Here is a 17748-nt window from a genome sequence, read left to right as displayed (position 1 = left end):
TGTTTATCATTTTAAAACAAAAACAAAAAACTCAGTAACGGTTAGGTGTAGAAATGTAACAAATTACTTTACCTCTTTTAAAATGTACTTAGGTACAAGTAAAATTACTGATTTAGAAATAAACTCAAAAAAGTACAAGTACCCATAAAATGTGATGTGAGTACTTTCACTTCTGCTAAAAACAATTTCCACATACTGTGAAACACATTAACAAGCGTAGTGTTGTGTTTTTCTTAGTCTGTGTGAACACAGTGAAACAGGAAGTGCTGGTGGATATAATCTCAGCAAATTCTCTATGCTCTGCATTCAGCAGATAGACTTTCAAAATAAAAGTCAGTGTCCCCCACAAAGAGTGAAAACAATAATAAAATAAAAATGAAAATCTGACCTTTATTGCTTTGGAGCTGAGAAGAAGTGGTGACGTCGATCTCGGTCTTGATTTCTTGTTTCTGTGGCGTTCCACCAGCCTGTTGTAGGAGTTTGTTCTTCTTCTTCTCAGACGCTGCCTTCTTGGCCTCCAGTCGCCGCTGTCTGCAGGACTTGGCCGGTTCGGGCAGCTTGCGAACCTCACGGCGGAAAGCCTGAAGCACCTGGATAGCTCCCGTCTGCATCTTGAGGCGTTGTGCCTCTTCGTTACCGAACTCATCGGTCATGGATAAAGTGTAAAGAGGCAACACGTGCAGCTGCTCGTCCTCAGGAATTTCTCCCACGGAGCGGTTGTCCTCTTTTGTTAAAGTACAAACCTACCAACCAATAGGAAGGAGCACAAGGTGAAGTGTGAGCTGTGGAAAGCAATGTTTCAGCCTTCTCACCTCATATTACACAGAAACACATACTAACACAGGACTGTGAGCTTTCTTACCACTGTGCACCCGTTGTACAGGTTATGCTGGTCCTTGTGAGCGTGAGCACAGAAGTCCATGCATGCAGTGACACCAGCAAAAGGACGACCCTCCTTCAAGCCCAGCCGGCACTCTGAGGCTTTGAACTCAGTCTGGCACTGAAAAAGAGGAGAGGAGAACCTCAACTTACTGTAGCTTTCACTTTGAGCTTCCCATAAGCATCATGTGACCTCCTGTTAGGATGTCACCAGAGGTGTAAAGACAGGGTTCCTACAGCTTTAGTCAAATTAAATTCAAGACTTTTTATGGCCATTTGAAATTAAATTTAAGACCAACTTCACAGTAAACATAATTAAAGAAAAAAAACACCACATCAATAACATAGGGGTAGGGTACAGTTTTTTGTGTCTCATGCAGACTTTCCGCCCCCAAAGTCAACACACAAAAAGACACAAAGTGACAGTAAAATACATTAAAAAAAATGGACTAAAATAATTAAAAATCACCCCAAAAACACAAGATGACTACGGAAATAGCCAGAAATCGATAAAACAACAAAAATACAAAAAAAAAAAAAAATTAAGAAAAATCTTTGTTGGACAGGCAGTTTTTATTAAATTTACATTTGGTTATATATATATAATAAAAAAAAAAATAAAAAAAAAATCATACTTATGTGTTAAAATGAAAGACTTTTGAAACATTGATTTAAGACATTTTAAGGATAATAAAGGCCTTATTTTTCGATTAATGCCTTTTAAAACTTTTTAAGGATCTGCGGGAACCCTGAAAGAGTACTGATATATCCTATTAAAGTAGTACTGTTACTTGATTTAAATTGTACTGAAGTACAAGTACAAGTAGGTCATACATAAAATACTCAAGTACAAGTAAAAAGTAGCTCAATTAAATAGTACTCAAAGTAAAAGTTACTAGTTACTTTCACCCCCACATTTATTGTTGGTAATAAATCTTGCCACGGTTCCCTTGCATACAGTAAACATCTCATATATAAACTTAAAAAGGCAGAGACCAAATCTTGCACAATTGGCACTTAATTTATTTTCCACAAAGGCATCTGTATAAAATAAAAGGTTTGTCAAAATGTATAATTATTTTTTAGATAAAATAACACCAATTAATTCAACTCAAAATAAAAAAAAATTCTGTGAAAATAACCGGCATTCAATGCTGCTTTGGATGGGTTCGTTTGTAATTGTTGTTTGTAATTTTTTTCAATCTGACTCTGGGACATGCACAATAATTCCATTGTACTTGTTGTTTTTAACTTATCCATATGGCAATAAAGTCTATTCTATTCATTACATTTAATCTGGTTGGTCGGCTATGATGTGATGCATTTGATTGTTGTTTGTAGTTTGTAGTTTCACACTGTCTGCTGATCATTTTAAAACAAAAAAATAATAATTTATTCAGTAATGGTTGGAGGTAGTAATGTAACAAATTACTTCTTTTAAAATGTACTGAAGTACAAGTCAAATTACTGATTTAGGAATAAACTCAAAAAAGTACAAGTACCCATAAAAGGAACTCAATTACAGTGAGGTGAGTACTTGTAATCCGTTACTTTCACCTCTGGATGCCACTCAGTTTTGTTCGTCTCTTTAAAGGCGGGTATACACTGTGATTTTTGGCCCATTTTGAGCCGATTTTTGACTTTTTTGGGATCGGGCCGAGTCTCTGCTAAATTGTGTCGTGCATCGTGTAGTATACATGGGGTCACGATAAGTGATTAACATCTCACGACTAGTTATAGACCAATGCATTGGCCGATTTTTGAGTTTCTTACATGTATCAGCATCGCCCGATACGGGCTGCTGCGTTTTTTTACTTCTACCTCACCTTTGTTAAATTCAATAGATGTTCCTTTTTTAAAAACTCTTTTTAAAGACTCGTGCCATTTGTTATCATCATTGTGTAATTTTTATGATGTAAATTGAGGGAGCAAAAGTAGTATTGGCTCCAAATATCGGCACAAGAAAATCGGCTAAGGCTGATGGAAAAAAACGGCATCGGCCCTAAAAAATCCATATCGGTCTATCCCTACTCACGACCAGCTCCTGATCAGCAATCGTATGGTCGTAAGGAAATCAAACATGTTTGAAATCCAGTCGCTCCTTGTGAGGGTATCGCACAATTGAAGCAGTGCCACGAACCGGCTTACCTCAAACTCTCACACTGCGCATGCGCGAACACCGTAGGACCGTTGTAAAACTGATGGACTGTACTGCCCACATCTGTCCAGCCAGTTCCTGGTCCATCACATCGCCGTCTTTTCTTTTTTAAAGCTCGTTTTGCTGAGATTTGAGTGTCTCTCCACTTCTGGGTTCTTCTTTTGTTTTAATAGCAACGCTTCAGAGTTCTTCTTCTTCTAATTAGTACGTTGAATTTCCAGAAACGAGAACCTGACGTGTCACGTATGGACGTATAGTGTGGGAAATCAGATTGTGTCAGAGTGTCGGACCGTACAGTGTGAGAACATGAATCGTGAGCTGCGCACATTCAGACTCTGCAATTAAGTTGCAGAGTTTGAGCTGGAGTTGAGTACAAAGATTGGAAAAAAAATCGCACAGTGTATCCCAGCCTTAAGTTTCAAATCAATGTGTGACCGTATTGTCTGGGTTTAAAAAAGTCAGCGTCAGGATCCTTAGTTCAAGTTGTCATCTTCTGATAAAAAATTCTATTTAGTTTGTGTATTTTGTTAACTTAAATCTAAAATGTATCCTGCCATTGTTTGCATTTATAGTCTAGATGGCTTCAGACAGATAACAGAGTTAGAATCTGAAATTAACACAAAGGGTTCGATATCAAACCAACCTGGTTACTGTAGGCCTGAGGCGCCAACTGCTTGTACAATGGAGCTACCTCGGTTGCCAGATTCTGGAAGTTATCCCTGAGTTTGTCCTCCTGATTAAGGAAAAGCATTGAAATGAAGTCATTGATTATATCAACAATACAAACGTTCCTTCCAAATCACACCAGTACCTCTTCAGGGTGATCTCCTTGTAGCTTGAACTTGCGTGGCATTTTGCTCCGGGCGTATTTACAGGAGTTGTAGTACATACTCCAGGAGCAGCCAAAGGAGAAGGAAGCGCCACAGCTCTCAGGGTCTTTGCCTTGACACGCACACGTACGACTGCAGGGGGAGACATTGAGCATGCACAGGTTTACACATTTTTAGAAAAGGCATTTGATTTCCAAGCTTTGAGTGTGGTATAAAAATCTAACTTTTTTAAAATGCCAGACTCACACTACAAAATGTGTCACTAAACAGAAACCATTTTGTGAGACAACTGGTTTTTCCCGTTAGCTTACGCTAAAACTTAAAAGAGGAAAAAGCATTTTCCTCTCCAAATCCAAAGCAAAACTAAATTTAATCAGGTGCACAGAAGCTTTGCAAAGGGTTGGTTCATTTATCAATGGAAATGTACCAACCTATTCATATGGAGAGAATTAGCTTCGAAATTCTGAGTTAGATATTTTATTACTCTAAAAAAATTGTTCTCAAGGACCGACTCAAAATGTTGGAGACGGTGTGGGAGTGAGGATGCTAATCATCACCACATTTTTTTGGGAATTCCCACCAACTAAACGTTTTTGGTCAGTGCTTCACAAAAAAAAGAGAGCATTATTTAATATGAAGATACCTTTGAATTTTCAAACATTATTCTCTGTCAATCACAACAGTGGCCATAATAGCGCTTGTAATAAAAACCAATTAAAAAGCTCAAAAAGTCTTCCACGCGTTTGCAACTCGATGCTGATTGGTCGATGGCATTGACAATATTACCCGTTATACTTCTCTCATGCTTTCTACTTCTACTTTTTTTTTTTATTATTCAAAGAAATTTAATGTTATATTATGTTTTTTTTTTTTTTTTTACTGATGGCCACTTTAAATTTGGTTCAGCCATTTTGAGTTTTAAAAATCTGGTCACCCTAACTCAGGGCACTTTAAAAAGTATCTATTTAACATTCTGATATCAGTACGTAAAACGACCATAACCCAGACAATGGCGGCATCCTGACGCCTCCACAATTGAAGAGTGGGAGAACATAGTTTAGGACATTTATATCATGGAAAAAAATCACATTCTCCCTCCGATTACAAAGAGAAATGTTTGTAATCTGAAAGTTTTACCCTGCTTTGGTCAAATTGGACGTAAGATATTTAGGATATCAAATGGAAAAGGATTTGTTGCTAAATTGTCTCTGTATCTATTTGTATATATCATGTCTACACACTCCGTGGTTACAGTTGTAAATAGTTATTAAAGTGAAAGACTCAAAACTGAAAAAACAAGGGAAAATGGTATATTGAGAGAAAAGTGTAAAACATCTTATTTTACTCTTTCTTTTCTACTGTGTGTAAACATGACGGTTAATGTGTAAAATACCCATGAATCTCTAATATATAAAGAATATAATAAAAAACAAACACAGAAAGACTGGAAATAAATCTGTGTGAATAACTACTCACTCATCATTGAGGCCGCAGCGTCGGCTGGTGGGACAGCCGTACTTGGGGATGGTGACGCTGAGCTCTTGGTACAGTTTGTCAGCCATAGCTCTGGGAACTCCTTCCCAGGCCATGATGAGGATGATGATGACGGCGTTGGCACAGTGGTGGCCTGCACGATGACGCACCATACACATCAGCTTCTCTTTCTCACTGCCCCGTCGGATCACCTGACAGGAAACACAGCTTGTCATACTTTCATCTTCCATTGATGTTATCACAGGGTTGTCCACTGATAATGAAGAGTCCAATATTCAACAACAGTGGAACAGCCTACTTTGACATAAACCATACCTTTACAGGTTGTTAATAATGTGCTGTTTAGCACTTCTTGCAAAAGTGGCACCAATAAATACCAAACATTAAAATAAGCTTTTCCTTTTTTTGTTGCTCACAATAAGGACATAATATGAATATGTATTGGTGGTAAACAGGGCTTTAAATTAACACCTGCCAACCCACCACACTAGCCATTTTGGCTGGTGAAGAATGAAACACCACTGCTGTGTGTTTGAATCGGCAGGCTGCATTAAGTCAATGGGCTGTTTTCCACCAAGAAATTTGAGGGTTTTTGTGTGTGTTTAGACTTTAAAACATAATGTGTATCTGGCAGCACTGCTTGTTGTACTAATCCTACATTTCCCATGAACACTATGTCGTTCAACAATTGGCTACATGCTTACGTTAGCGCGTTATGGTTTGGTATCGGAGAAGACAAACAGATCGGCGCAAAACAAACGATAGGATCTGAAATGAAGTTGTAAAATTATCTGGGAAAAACAAACAAACGTGGAGATATTTATCAGGCGTTAAAAAACCTGAACTACAAAAAAGGAAGTCTGCTGCTGACACAGGGGAAAATATAGATGAAAGAGGATCTGAAAAAAAGAAGAAATTGAGGAGTTTTATTACTAAATGGATGTCGGGTCATGAGTGGCTGGTATTCCACCATTTGTTCACCTTTAAAATGTGCACTATACAGTTTGTGGGGAGTGGGATTTGTTTACATTTGAAGAGCATGCATGTTAGTAAAACATTTTTTCTCTACAGTACATGTAATTCTTAGTGCTGATTACTTCTATTCTTTCTAACTTCAAACACAGGGATTTAATATGTTCCATACTGCACCTTTTAGGCATTGTTACAACATTGTTTTTAAATTAAACATGAACGCTTAAATATATTCTGTGGCACTCATAATGTAGTTTATTTATTTTTGAAAAAAAATTGGCTGGTGGAAAATCTGGTTGGTTGGTAACTTTAAGAATCTACTAGCCATGCTGGCTGGTGATCTAAAAACTTAAATCAAAGCCCTGGTGGTAAAGATAGGAATGTTACATCCAACTAGTTGACTGTTAATATCTTTGCAGTAATTGTCATCCTTTTCATATGAACTGTTTAAGCAGAATAATAAGACTGCCAATCTTCTATAGATGCATTTTTCTATTCTTATATCTTATATCTTTTTTATTTTTATATTCAAAGTTTTAGCAAACAAAAATGTTCAATATTCAAATGTAGTGGAATCTAAAGGAAGGCTAGATCATATACAGTATGTCATATATGGCGTTAATAGAATGTCGTGTTTGTTCACATTTGATCAAATTAAGATTTTTTAGATTTATTTTAATTTATTTTGAATGTTTGGGGGTTTTTTTCAACAAGTCGTTAATGTACACACACAAACACGCCCGTGAAGTTGTTTTGAATCCATAAAGTCAGTAGCAGGTAGTGTCAGGGGTGACACTGGGGAGACGGCAGTTGTCACAGAGAGAGACCTTGTTGAGTGACTGTTGTCATGTGGGAGCCACTCTCACTGTTTCTACTGTCAGTCACAAACAATGTCATGTAACATAAAGAAAGCTCTTCACTATTTATCTTTAACTGGCAGTGATGTAAACGTGTAATTGATCTCCATCCTCCTATGAATGAACTGGGATGCCACTTACCCACTTAGCGATGGGACATCCACGGGAGCTCTTTCCCTCTCTGCCTGTGTAAACCGCCTTCTCAATCCGGATGGCCTCGCCCTTCTCCCCATATCTACGGGGAAAAAAGGTGGGTTGCAATTTAAAGCACATCATTGTAAATCCTCCACTAATAAATGTTTCACTCACAAATTAAAATCCAACATCGTCATATAAAAAACAGGGCCTCACACATATTTAAAAACTTCCTAACCTGGTGTTTTAGCCACATTAGTTGAAAGAGAGACTTGACCAAGTTGAAAAAGTATCAGATTTTTTTTATATAACCACAAAGAAGAATTTACTCAAAAATTAAAAATAAAAAACATTAAAGAATCACCAATAATCACATTTTAGGAACAGTTTTAATAAACAACAGTGGAAGGAAGTTAATACATTTCCTTTAAAGCACAACTTTTTGCATTCATCTTGGTGAAAGTGAAAGTAAATTAAAAAGTTGAGTCTATTTATTTTTTAACTAGAAGCATAATTTCTTCTAATCTAATCTAAAACGGTGTCTTTAAATATAGTCATTTTTAAATATATATTTATATTCAATATATTTGTTATTTTATGGTTTTTGGGGGAGTGACCTGAGCTTTGTGCTGCAGCCTAACTTTAACAAAAGCATGCTGTGGGAAAACATGCAAATTCCACAGAAGAGAGCTGCCACACCAGGAAACTGGTTAGAACCTATCCATGCTTATGCAGCTCAAAAATCCAAGTACAACCTTCACACGTTGCCAGTTAATGAGCGGGGGATGTTCTGTGTACACTGACTTTACCTCCATAATCAAAGCCTGTCTGAGCCTCCAAATGACTACTTAAGTGACCATCCCACATGGTCTCATCTGGGTCTCAAGTATTCATTACCAACTAGTCCTACACAACAGATGATGATTGGGAAAAGTAAATTGTGGTTTGCATTCAGTAAGGACGTTCTCACAATCTCAAAAACCTCCTGAAATTCCACCTTTATTCAGAAACTGCTGCTTTAATAAATAATACAGTGTGTTGTGTCGCCTCCTGTAAATAAAAACAACAGAAAGGAGACTGACCTACTTATTTTTAGTTAAGGAATATGTCAGTACTGATCACATGACCACTCAGTGACTCTTTTACCACACTTTATTAGCTACGGTTCAGCTGTCCAGACTTTAATCAATTTACTTGGTGGAACTCTGCAGCTTTCACACAACTCTGCTTACTCCAGAACAAAAGCCAAAGCTGTTTCCTGGAGATATTTCTGTTGTTGTTTGCTTTGGTGTTTGCATTCTCCTGGTGTCATTTTGCAGGGCTCTTGGTTAGTGCCTAGTCATAGAGAGAAGTCAGAGGTGGACTTGGGGCACGGGTAGGTCATCAGGATTTGTCAGCTGTCTGCTCACAGCTCAGATCAGCTCCTCCTGCGATCTAGATACCTGCCATTGTGGAAGCTTCAGCCCTGAGTAGATGTGGCGTGACAGCGAACGCTAAGGGTCTCCTGCTGAATGGGATCCACCCTGAGGTGTTTGAGAAAGTGGGAGGGGGGATGGGCTCCGTCACCACAGGGGGAGGGCGGCTGAGGTCAGAGGTGTGTCAAAGGTCATCCTGGGACTATGGGGTCTTAACATCTTGCGTCATCTCTTAAACAACAAAAACTAGCCAAACATCCCCCTTTGCTTACTCATCCTGTGCTCTCTGATTACTAATTACTTTGGGCTCTGTGAAAAAACCACAAGCTCTTTGACAAATGCAGTCACAGAGGAGTGTAAAGTTTCAGGACTGTACATGAAGCATAATGCACGGATGGATGGAATCGTATGTGTATTTTCTCTGTTAAAATGATAAAACCTGTGATTCTACAACATTTATTCATCACAGTTGACCCGATTATTGTACAGGATGCCTATTGGGATGAAAAACTAGAAATTCAACATTGAAATCATGCCTTTGATACACTAAGCTTGATGTTTCCCAGACAGCACGCATTTTTCCCCCCAAATCGGTGATACCACTTGTAAAATTGTAGAACTGTAAAATGACACTTCCATGAAGCTGTTTTTATGCTGGGGCTCTTTTGGCATTGTTGCTGAAAATACATTTATGATCATGAACTGTGTCTTTCTATATTTTGTCCACACATAATAAACTATTTAGTGGTAGTATTGTGTTTTGTTGTTGTTGTTGTTGTTGTTGTGATATTGCCATATTCCTATCAGATTTTATTTATTTTTGTAATTCTTTATTTATGAGTTTTTATATTTTGACACAATAAAATGTACAGAACATTGTGGAACAGGGAGTGACCAACAGATAACTAGTTTCTCAATTAAAGATCATTATCATTAACAAAAGCTGTCAACTCTTCCATTCTATAGATTTCCAATGTGGTTTCCCACCAAAATGTTAAAGTTGGTATGTCCAAGGATAACCATTTCTTAGTTATAGTTTTTTTGCTTGCAACCAGCAAGGCATCAAGCAAACACTTATCTTTTTTTCTCCAGTTGTGTGGTACACATCCAAAAAACAGAGTTTTCATTTCAAAGGCAAATGTACAGTTAAATATGTCCTGCAGTGTTCCATGAATGTCTGTCCATTCCTATCAGATTTAAGTAAATACTCGACTATGGACATGGAGATATTTATACTAATTGAATGATCCGAGCTACATAAAGGTTAATATAAGCTGTAGAGAGGCCGCGCTGAGCATCTTCAATCCATCGTACAAACATCGGCCAAATGCCGATGTCTCTGCGACATCTGCCCAATGAGCAAATGCTCTCCATAATACGTGTCGCCAACTTCATTGCAACTTCATTCATCGTGCCGACATCGGCGAGATGTGCGTGTGCTATCAGGGTTCATACTGTAAACTTGGATTTTTGTACACTCATGGTTTGCAGGTGACTTCTTATTTGTCTATTCAGATAATATTCTTTGCCTACTGCTCAGTCGTAACAAAAACAACAACAACAACAACATAACAAACAAAAGAACTAAACAAGCAGGACAATACAGACGGTTTTTATGTTAAAGTACATGCTGCAAATAGTGAGACATTATGCTCAAAAAAGAAAAAGGGGACCAAAATGCTTGATGATGGAAAGAGGAAATATAGGAGTGAAAGTCAACCTGTACAAAAAGGACGTTACATGGGCAAAACCATATATACAAAAAAAAAAACATAAGCAAAATAATATAATAATGATAATTCCTATACATCAGTACACTTTTCAGTTCATATACAGTATTCATCAATAACAAGTTTAGGAATATAGAGGAATCATTCTCTGAAGTAATGTAAAAAGGGGGACCATGTTTTCTTAAATGATGGTGTGTCTTTATGGAGGCTGTTCATTTTGTAACATTTAAGTGGTCTGTGAGTAACCCTAACCAGATATTTTAGTTCGATCTTTTCAGTTTAAAAGTACAATGGTTAATGATATTAGCATGAATGGTATGGAGGGATTGGGAATGGTTAACGATGAAATATCTCCAAGTACTGCAATAATACCATTTTCTGTTTTCTGCTTCTACAATGGTTCCTGTTCTGTGATGTGCTGACGATGTTGGCATATTATTAGTTTCTTACTGAATTCTGGGTCATAGATTCCCTGAGGACGTAATGTGAGGAGGATAAGAGGTACAGCGAGAGAGGGAAGAGAAGAGAAAAGCAGAGGAAGGATGACATACCTTGTCTCCATCAGTGTCCTGATGGAAGCTACTGTAGGTCCAGATCCCAGATGATTATAATAGGGCCCTTCATCTTTCTCCAGGATTTGTTCTTGAGAAAAAAAAGAAAAAAAAACATTTTTCTTCACGGCAGCATCCAGAGCCCTGGCTATTAATAATTCAAATGTTCTTAAATTATTCATCACCAAAGTTCTCTTTAGATTTCAAGTCTTAATATGATTTTTTTTTTTAGCTGAAAACACCACAAGAGGTCTGCATAAATCATACATCACAGGTGGGAAAATTCAAATCCAGACTGTGGCATTGTTAAATCCTGCAGATTTCTGTGCACTTATCTTACAATTACTGCATAATTGTCTGTAAATACTGTTACGTTGGACATTTCAACTGTTGGCAATGTTGAGGTGGCACCACTAGAGGGCAGAATATTGGGGGAAATAAACTAGTGGCATAATATTTAGCTGATAAAACGCTAAAACTGTGCAAAATGTATTTTTTAAATGACTGCATGACACCTTAATATCTCAACATATTTATTCATTTCACCATGAACAATAATAACGTTTCTGTATTTCTGTATATTCCCTTTTGTCCGACGACAACATTTCGCTCAGAATACTATGAAAAACAACTATAGAGCACAGTGATGGATGAATGAGTGTTAACACACATTTTAAATAATATCATTTTGTAAATAAGCGGAATAAACAGTACTTAGTGCCTCCTGAATAATATTATTTCTATTGTTTTTATCATTTCCCTCGTGATGTGGATTCAAGTATGACCCTTGTATATTCAGTTTATGCTCTAATCAAGATCACTTTTTAATCATCTTTATTACTCTTTATATGAATTTCTTCCAAATAATTAACATTATAAAACCCCATATTTTTAATTCTTTCATTTGTTATTTCTCCATTTTATCTCTTTCAAGTACCCCCTGTAGTGCCACTGCGTACCCCAAGGGGTACACGTACTCCCATTTGAAAAACAGTCACATGCAACATTAGGTAACATTAAACCTCTATCATTTTAAATCCACACATGGCTCAACTTACTATGCACACTTAACCACACATTGCAGTGTGTTTGTAAGGCGTGGCCTAAGAGCAGACTGACTACAGTCATGATGAATGACTCAGTGTGTGACACTAAGGGGAGGGTGTATATTTGTGTTATGTATCTGTATATTGTCCTTCAAACACACCACGTGATTACAACGCTGTCTGTGTGTTGTGCTACTTTTCAGCCTACAGTTAAAAAAGTGCACCTCAATGCAGTTCTATGCCCTTCATGATGCAATGATTTACCGTCTAATCTTCAATGCAGCAAAAATGCTCCAGATTGTCAGCAGCATGATGTAAATGTTCGGAAGATACAGTAAATGATTCACACATCATCTGCTGACAATGTAAAATGGTGTTTATTGCTCAGAGGCAACATGAGGACACATTATCGCTTAGCTGGGCGTGGCTAATGGCAGGAAGTGGATGAGTTGCGCTAATTTGTCATGTGGTTGTGTACGTGCGTGTGTGCGTGTGTTATCTGATTCCAGTGCAGTGTTGATAAGCAAGCAGAGGGATCTGTTGCACTTTGTTATGGTAGCAACAGCACAGTGACCCAGTGTTTACCCACAGTGACGCTTCCCCCAAATGTAAGAAAGGGTTTGTAAATAAGATCTTAAGTTTAAGCCTTCACACATCTGCAGTCATCAACTGTGAGAAACTTGGTTGTGTTTTACTTTGAACTCTTGAGTTACTGCATTAAATTACTCAACTGTCACTCAGAACAGCAATATTGATTTATTGAAAAGATAATGTAAATATGACGTATTAAAAACAACAGATATTTTTGTGTTTAAAGCTGCTCTCAGACAATATTTTTAGGATATTTTGTAGAATAATTTGAGAAAAATTGCAGAATTTTGTAAAATAATAATAATAATAGTGTTCTTTCAACAAATTGTGATTAAAAATGACTGCAGTCAGAGCAGCAATATGCGTGATTTATTGAACATACTACATATGTTACAGATGTTTTTTGTGTTTAAAGCTGCTCTCATGGTGCAGCTTTATGTTTCATCATTTCTAACTAAGAATGATAATTATACTGTATCTGATTGAAGTCATGTAGCAAAGATTGTCTGAAGTTGGTGTTTCTTTACCATTTACTTTACTACACAAGTGGATGCCAGGTGTTATTATATTGCTAATTTTTAATTGTTGAGAGAACCACACCTACAAAACAGTAATAGTGCAGATACAACAGCATAAAGTCAATTTAGGCACAGGTGATGCTGGATTCTTTTTTTTTTTTACACTAGTTAAGCTGTTTTAAATTGTGTTACTGGGTTACCTTTTCATGGTACTGTTGTTCACATTCTCTCTCTATCCCTTTTACAGTGTTGTTTCTCTGAACTGTTTTGTTCTCTCAAAATCAAACTAACCCCAGTATAGTTTCTCCTCTTAACCTTGTACTTAAAGTACCTTGAACTGACTGTGTTGTGATTGAAAATGAATAAGATACAGTATAAAAACTATAGTCTATTCAAAAAAACAAAACAAAAAAAAAGGCATACCACAGGCGAGTTGCTATACCATATATTTGGGTCATCACCACTGAACCAGAATTGCCACTATTCTATAGTTCCTACTTTTGACCTCCACTGCCTTTCATTATTTATATGGAAACTAGTGCATTAAGTTGGAAACACAGCCTCAGTCAATCTCAATGCAAGTGAGACCAACTAAACTAATTAATAGTGTTTCGTAAGTGAAATCAAAGGCTTGCAGAGATTAAAAGGCTTTTATAGATTTTTTTTCTACTTTGATCTGCATCTGCTGACCTTTACTGTAATCTTTACTGTGGTGTGTACATTATAACTTACCAACACAGGTACAGGTTGGGAACTCGGCCTGCAAGTCCTTGGAAGGAGTATCCAGCAAACTTTTGGTGGGGCTGTCAAGGTATCGCAAAGGAGACTCTAGAAATCCCCTGAGAGATGGAGAACAGGGCAGACCTTCTTTTGTAGGTGTGTCCTCTTCAGAATAGCAAGTAGTGGATAATACTGCTATATTACCCGAGGTCTCAATCTTCATGCGCTTAGGCAGGGGAGAGGATGGCATGCTGAATGTGTTGTCCAATGTCTTTGGTTCCTGTTGCTGAACCGCTGCTTGTTGTTGAAGAGCAAAGAGTTGATCTTTTTGCCATTTCTCCACAGGGGTTTCAATGGATTCATGGCCCAAGGGAACTTGACTTTGGGGTCCCGACACATCTTTGCTGATTTCCATCTGTTGATGATCTGATTGAGGTGCAGCACTGGAATTTGAGGGCACAGACTGGGAAGTTGATGATGTTAAAGATGAGGTACTCAGGTCCTGACAACTGACTTTACCCCCTACTTTCGTAGCAATACCCTCAACTGACTGATCAGCACTGGAGTTTGGAACTGACTCTCCAAATTCAGCCTCAAACTGGCGGATAAGCTCTTCATATTTTGGGTCAATGTTGATGAGGCCCGACAATTTAGAGGAGCTGGATGGTGATGAAAATGTCACAGCTGTGGTGGTGCTGGTGTGACTGGAAATGGGGCTCCCCACTTCTGCCAAATTATCTAAGGCTGAAGGAACCATTGGTTGTGAGGAGGAAGGGCTCCTGACAGCTGGAGCAGTTTCAGAAAAGATAGAAGGAGTGGAAGGAGTCATTAAAGAGTTGGAAATAAATACCTGAGATTGGGTTGGAGTGGGGAGGCCTGCAGCAGCAGCCTGAGAGGAGTTACTTAGGAGGGGCAGTGTCGGCAGGACATTTGTTTGAGTGATTGGTGATTTTTGCATCGTTATTTGAGACTGAGGCAAGAACGTTGGCATGGATGCTTTCTGCTTAGTTTTCTTAATGATTATTTGCTTGGGTTTGGGAAGTGGAGGCCCTACAAGCATTCCACTCATGTTTTTAATGATTGGAGAACTGTTCTTTTTCTTTTTGGGTTCCTTGGGTTCCCGCTTCACTGCTATAGGTAGCAATCCTCCTGTTTCCATTTGTGGCCACCATTTTTTCAAGTTTTGGCATCCTGAAGGTGCACGTGGACCTGGAGCTCCAAAGCCAGGGGAGTGATTGGAGAAGAGGTTTCTTTTGTAATGAAGGTGCTGTTGCAGAGCTGCCTGAGTAGAATGACTAATGGCTGCTTGATTAGGAGACAGTGGTGTCCCAGAGTAAATCTGTTGACCATTAGCAAAACTGTAAGGTCCAGTGGAGGCATTGTGAAGGTAGTTCTCACCTAAGTCGGACTCTTGTTTTATCCTAGTCAGCGCCAGGTTTTCCTGGGTTTGAACACCTCCGTTCTGGTTTGAGCTAAGTTGCTGTGCAACTGGAAGTTTGAAAGACGGATTGATGTATTTGTTACTGGTGTCACCAAGTAGCTGTTTAAGCTCTGACATTGGGTCTGAGCTACTCTGAAGAGCAGTGGCAATATGAGACTGGGGCTCAGACTTGATTTTTCTCCACTGATTTATTTGTTCAGAGCCTCTATTTGAGCTCTGCTGCCACTTCTGGAGATTTTGGCTGCAACCAAGCGGTTTTCCCTGGCTGGAGTAGGGTGAGGTAGAGGAAGAGACAGGGGAAGCATGTGGTGGATGGCCCTGGGATTGGGGTCTGTGATGCTCACATGGAGCTTGGTGCTGGTTGTTGTGTAGTCCTGGAGGGACGGACTGAGAACGTGAGGAAGATGAGTGAGTGCCAGGAGTGGATGCAATCAAGCTCGAGCCATTGTAAGTTTGAAACACATTTTGTGGATGTTGGTGGTTATTAAATTTATTTCTGTAGGTTGTCTGACCTAGAGTACTACCAGGATGTGGACTCGTAGCAGATAACTGGGTCAGTGCATCTATAGCAATAGCTGTTTGAAGACTGACATTCTTCTCCTTAGCAATGGAAAGTACCTGCGGGGAGCATGGAATTGGGGGTTTAGAGCAGCGCCCTTGGTCTCGAGGAGGGCCTTGGGTGATTTGTTGTGGTTGAGAGCATGGTATTGATAGAAGGTGGTTTCCATTTGACTCCTGAAAGGACTGGAGCTGGTGCTGTGAATGGGGTTCCTGTAATTGAGGTTGTACATGTGGGTAGGCATTGGGCAGTTTGTGGGAGTGGGAGCCCTGTTCCTTACTAGTTGCTAACTTGATCTTTTTCTCAAGCCACTCAAGGTAGTCTGGACAGTCAGGCCCATCACAGTTGCAGTTAGGAGGCTTGTTTCCATGTTTGGCTTGGCTCAGTGCTGCCTTTAGGGTATTTAGGTCCTTTGGAGCTTGGCTGCTTTCCTCAGGAGCCCCCACCTCAAGTCTGGCATGGGTACCTTCCACACCAGTCTCCTGAGCAAACCTCTCATACAGTTGGGCAGTGCTGTGATGTACAACAACACAGGAGGAGGAGGAAGAGGGAGGCAGGGAGCCAGCACTAGCAGAGAAAGCCACCAGATTTTGGGCATCCTCCACATCTGCATGGTGGGCAGGTTCACTTGCGGTTGTACCACTGCTGTTGCTCCAACATGCTCCCTGCTGTTGGGTGTCAATGACCTTGCCTTGTCCTGGCACCCAGCATTGCCTTCGAGGCACACTTTCTGCCCTCTGTTTCTCTGTTTCCATAGATGTGTCATCATCAGTAGGGTAGCAATTCAACCCATTGGCCAGTTCCAAGCTCAGCGCCCCTTCCTGGAGGCGGTCATGCGACCCAATTTCCATCTGACCTCCACTTTTGGGGCCATCCACTGATGTGACTTTGTGAATAGTCTGAAAGGCAAAAAAAACACAAAAAAGTTAAAAAATATTAACACCACCGGATGTTACTAAGGTATTTTGACCTACAATAGTTATTTAATAACAGAGGTTAACATCTGGATTTAAATGGCTTTTCAAAACAAGTGACACGGTTTACAAAATATCTCACTTCCTCTCTTGGTCAAAATTAGGATAGATACCACATTCATGGCTACACTGAGACATGAAAAACATCACATGATCTAGTCATCACCTACAATTTTTCAAAGCAGTCTGCTTTATTAGAGGAAGGATAACAGTATGTATCTCAAATTTAAAGTTGAGAAACTTGGTAAGTTAATGCATATTTAATTAAAGAGTAAAAGTTCTATGAAATTCCCCTTAGCTAAGTTACATGTAGTTTATCACTAAATGGGTCTAGAGGGAAAACAAATAATCCAAGGGCAGGTTCAGAAATCATTGACAGGGTTCATTTTCTGGCTCCACAGTGCATTGCTACATGTTTACTGTGGAATAACAATACATTTCAGTGTTAGATTGGGTGAAGTTAATAATCTTAAACTCTTCCCTCCATTTACTTGAAACAATCATAGTTAAACACCTACTGAATAGGCAGCTTGTGGCCTGGGACCACATACGGCTCTTTAACAAATTTTGTGCATCCCCCAAAGTAAACATGAAAAATGACGCAAGAAATGACAGAAGAAAACAACTGCAACAATACAAAAATCAACTAAAACACACACATTTTTATATATATATATAATACAGAGAAATACTCAAAAGGATATCAAAAATACACAAAAGAGCAACAAAATAGACAAAATGACAACAAAAACTACAGAATTACTTCAAGAACACACAAGATGACACCAAAAATACACAAATTAACAAAACAAATCACAAAAAACGACAAAAACAAAGTCAGAGAAATATAGAAAATTTGTCCTAAAATACACAAAATG

The 17748-nt window shown here is 38.7% G+C and overlaps 1 protein-coding gene across 3 annotated transcripts in view; it reads right to left on the bottom strand.

Moving 5' to 3' along the window:
• tet3 (tet methylcytosine dioxygenase 3) overlaps nucleotides 1-17748 on the bottom strand; it is a 45505-nt gene that overhangs the window by 7033 nt on the left and 20724 nt on the right. For all 3 annotated transcript variants that reach the window (XM_028456681.1, XM_028456679.1, XM_028456680.1), the window contains 8 exons: nucleotides 13909-16795; nucleotides 11022-11112; nucleotides 7332-7425; nucleotides 5344-5552; nucleotides 3849-3999; nucleotides 3681-3770; nucleotides 863-1000; nucleotides 389-743 (listed from right to left, as the gene is read on the bottom strand). In XM_028456681.1, the coding sequence (XP_028312482.1) occupies nucleotides 389-743; nucleotides 863-1000; nucleotides 3681-3770; nucleotides 3849-3999; nucleotides 5344-5552; nucleotides 7332-7425; nucleotides 11022-11112; nucleotides 13909-16747 (3967 nt within the window). In that variant the 5' untranslated portion in view covers nucleotides 16748-16795. The remainder of the gene's footprint in view (nucleotides 1-388; nucleotides 744-862; nucleotides 1001-3680; nucleotides 3771-3848; nucleotides 4000-5343; nucleotides 5553-7331; nucleotides 7426-11021; nucleotides 11113-13908; nucleotides 16796-17748) is intronic.

This window comes from Gouania willdenowi, chromosome 9, assembly GCF_900634775.1.
Source record: "Gouania willdenowi chromosome 9, fGouWil2.1, whole genome shotgun sequence".
Lineage (NCBI taxonomy): Eukaryota > Metazoa > Chordata > Actinopteri > Blenniiformes > Gobiesocidae > Gouania > Gouania willdenowi.
Note: the sequence above shows the minus strand (reverse complement) of the source record. Positions and strands in the feature narration are given on the sequence as shown.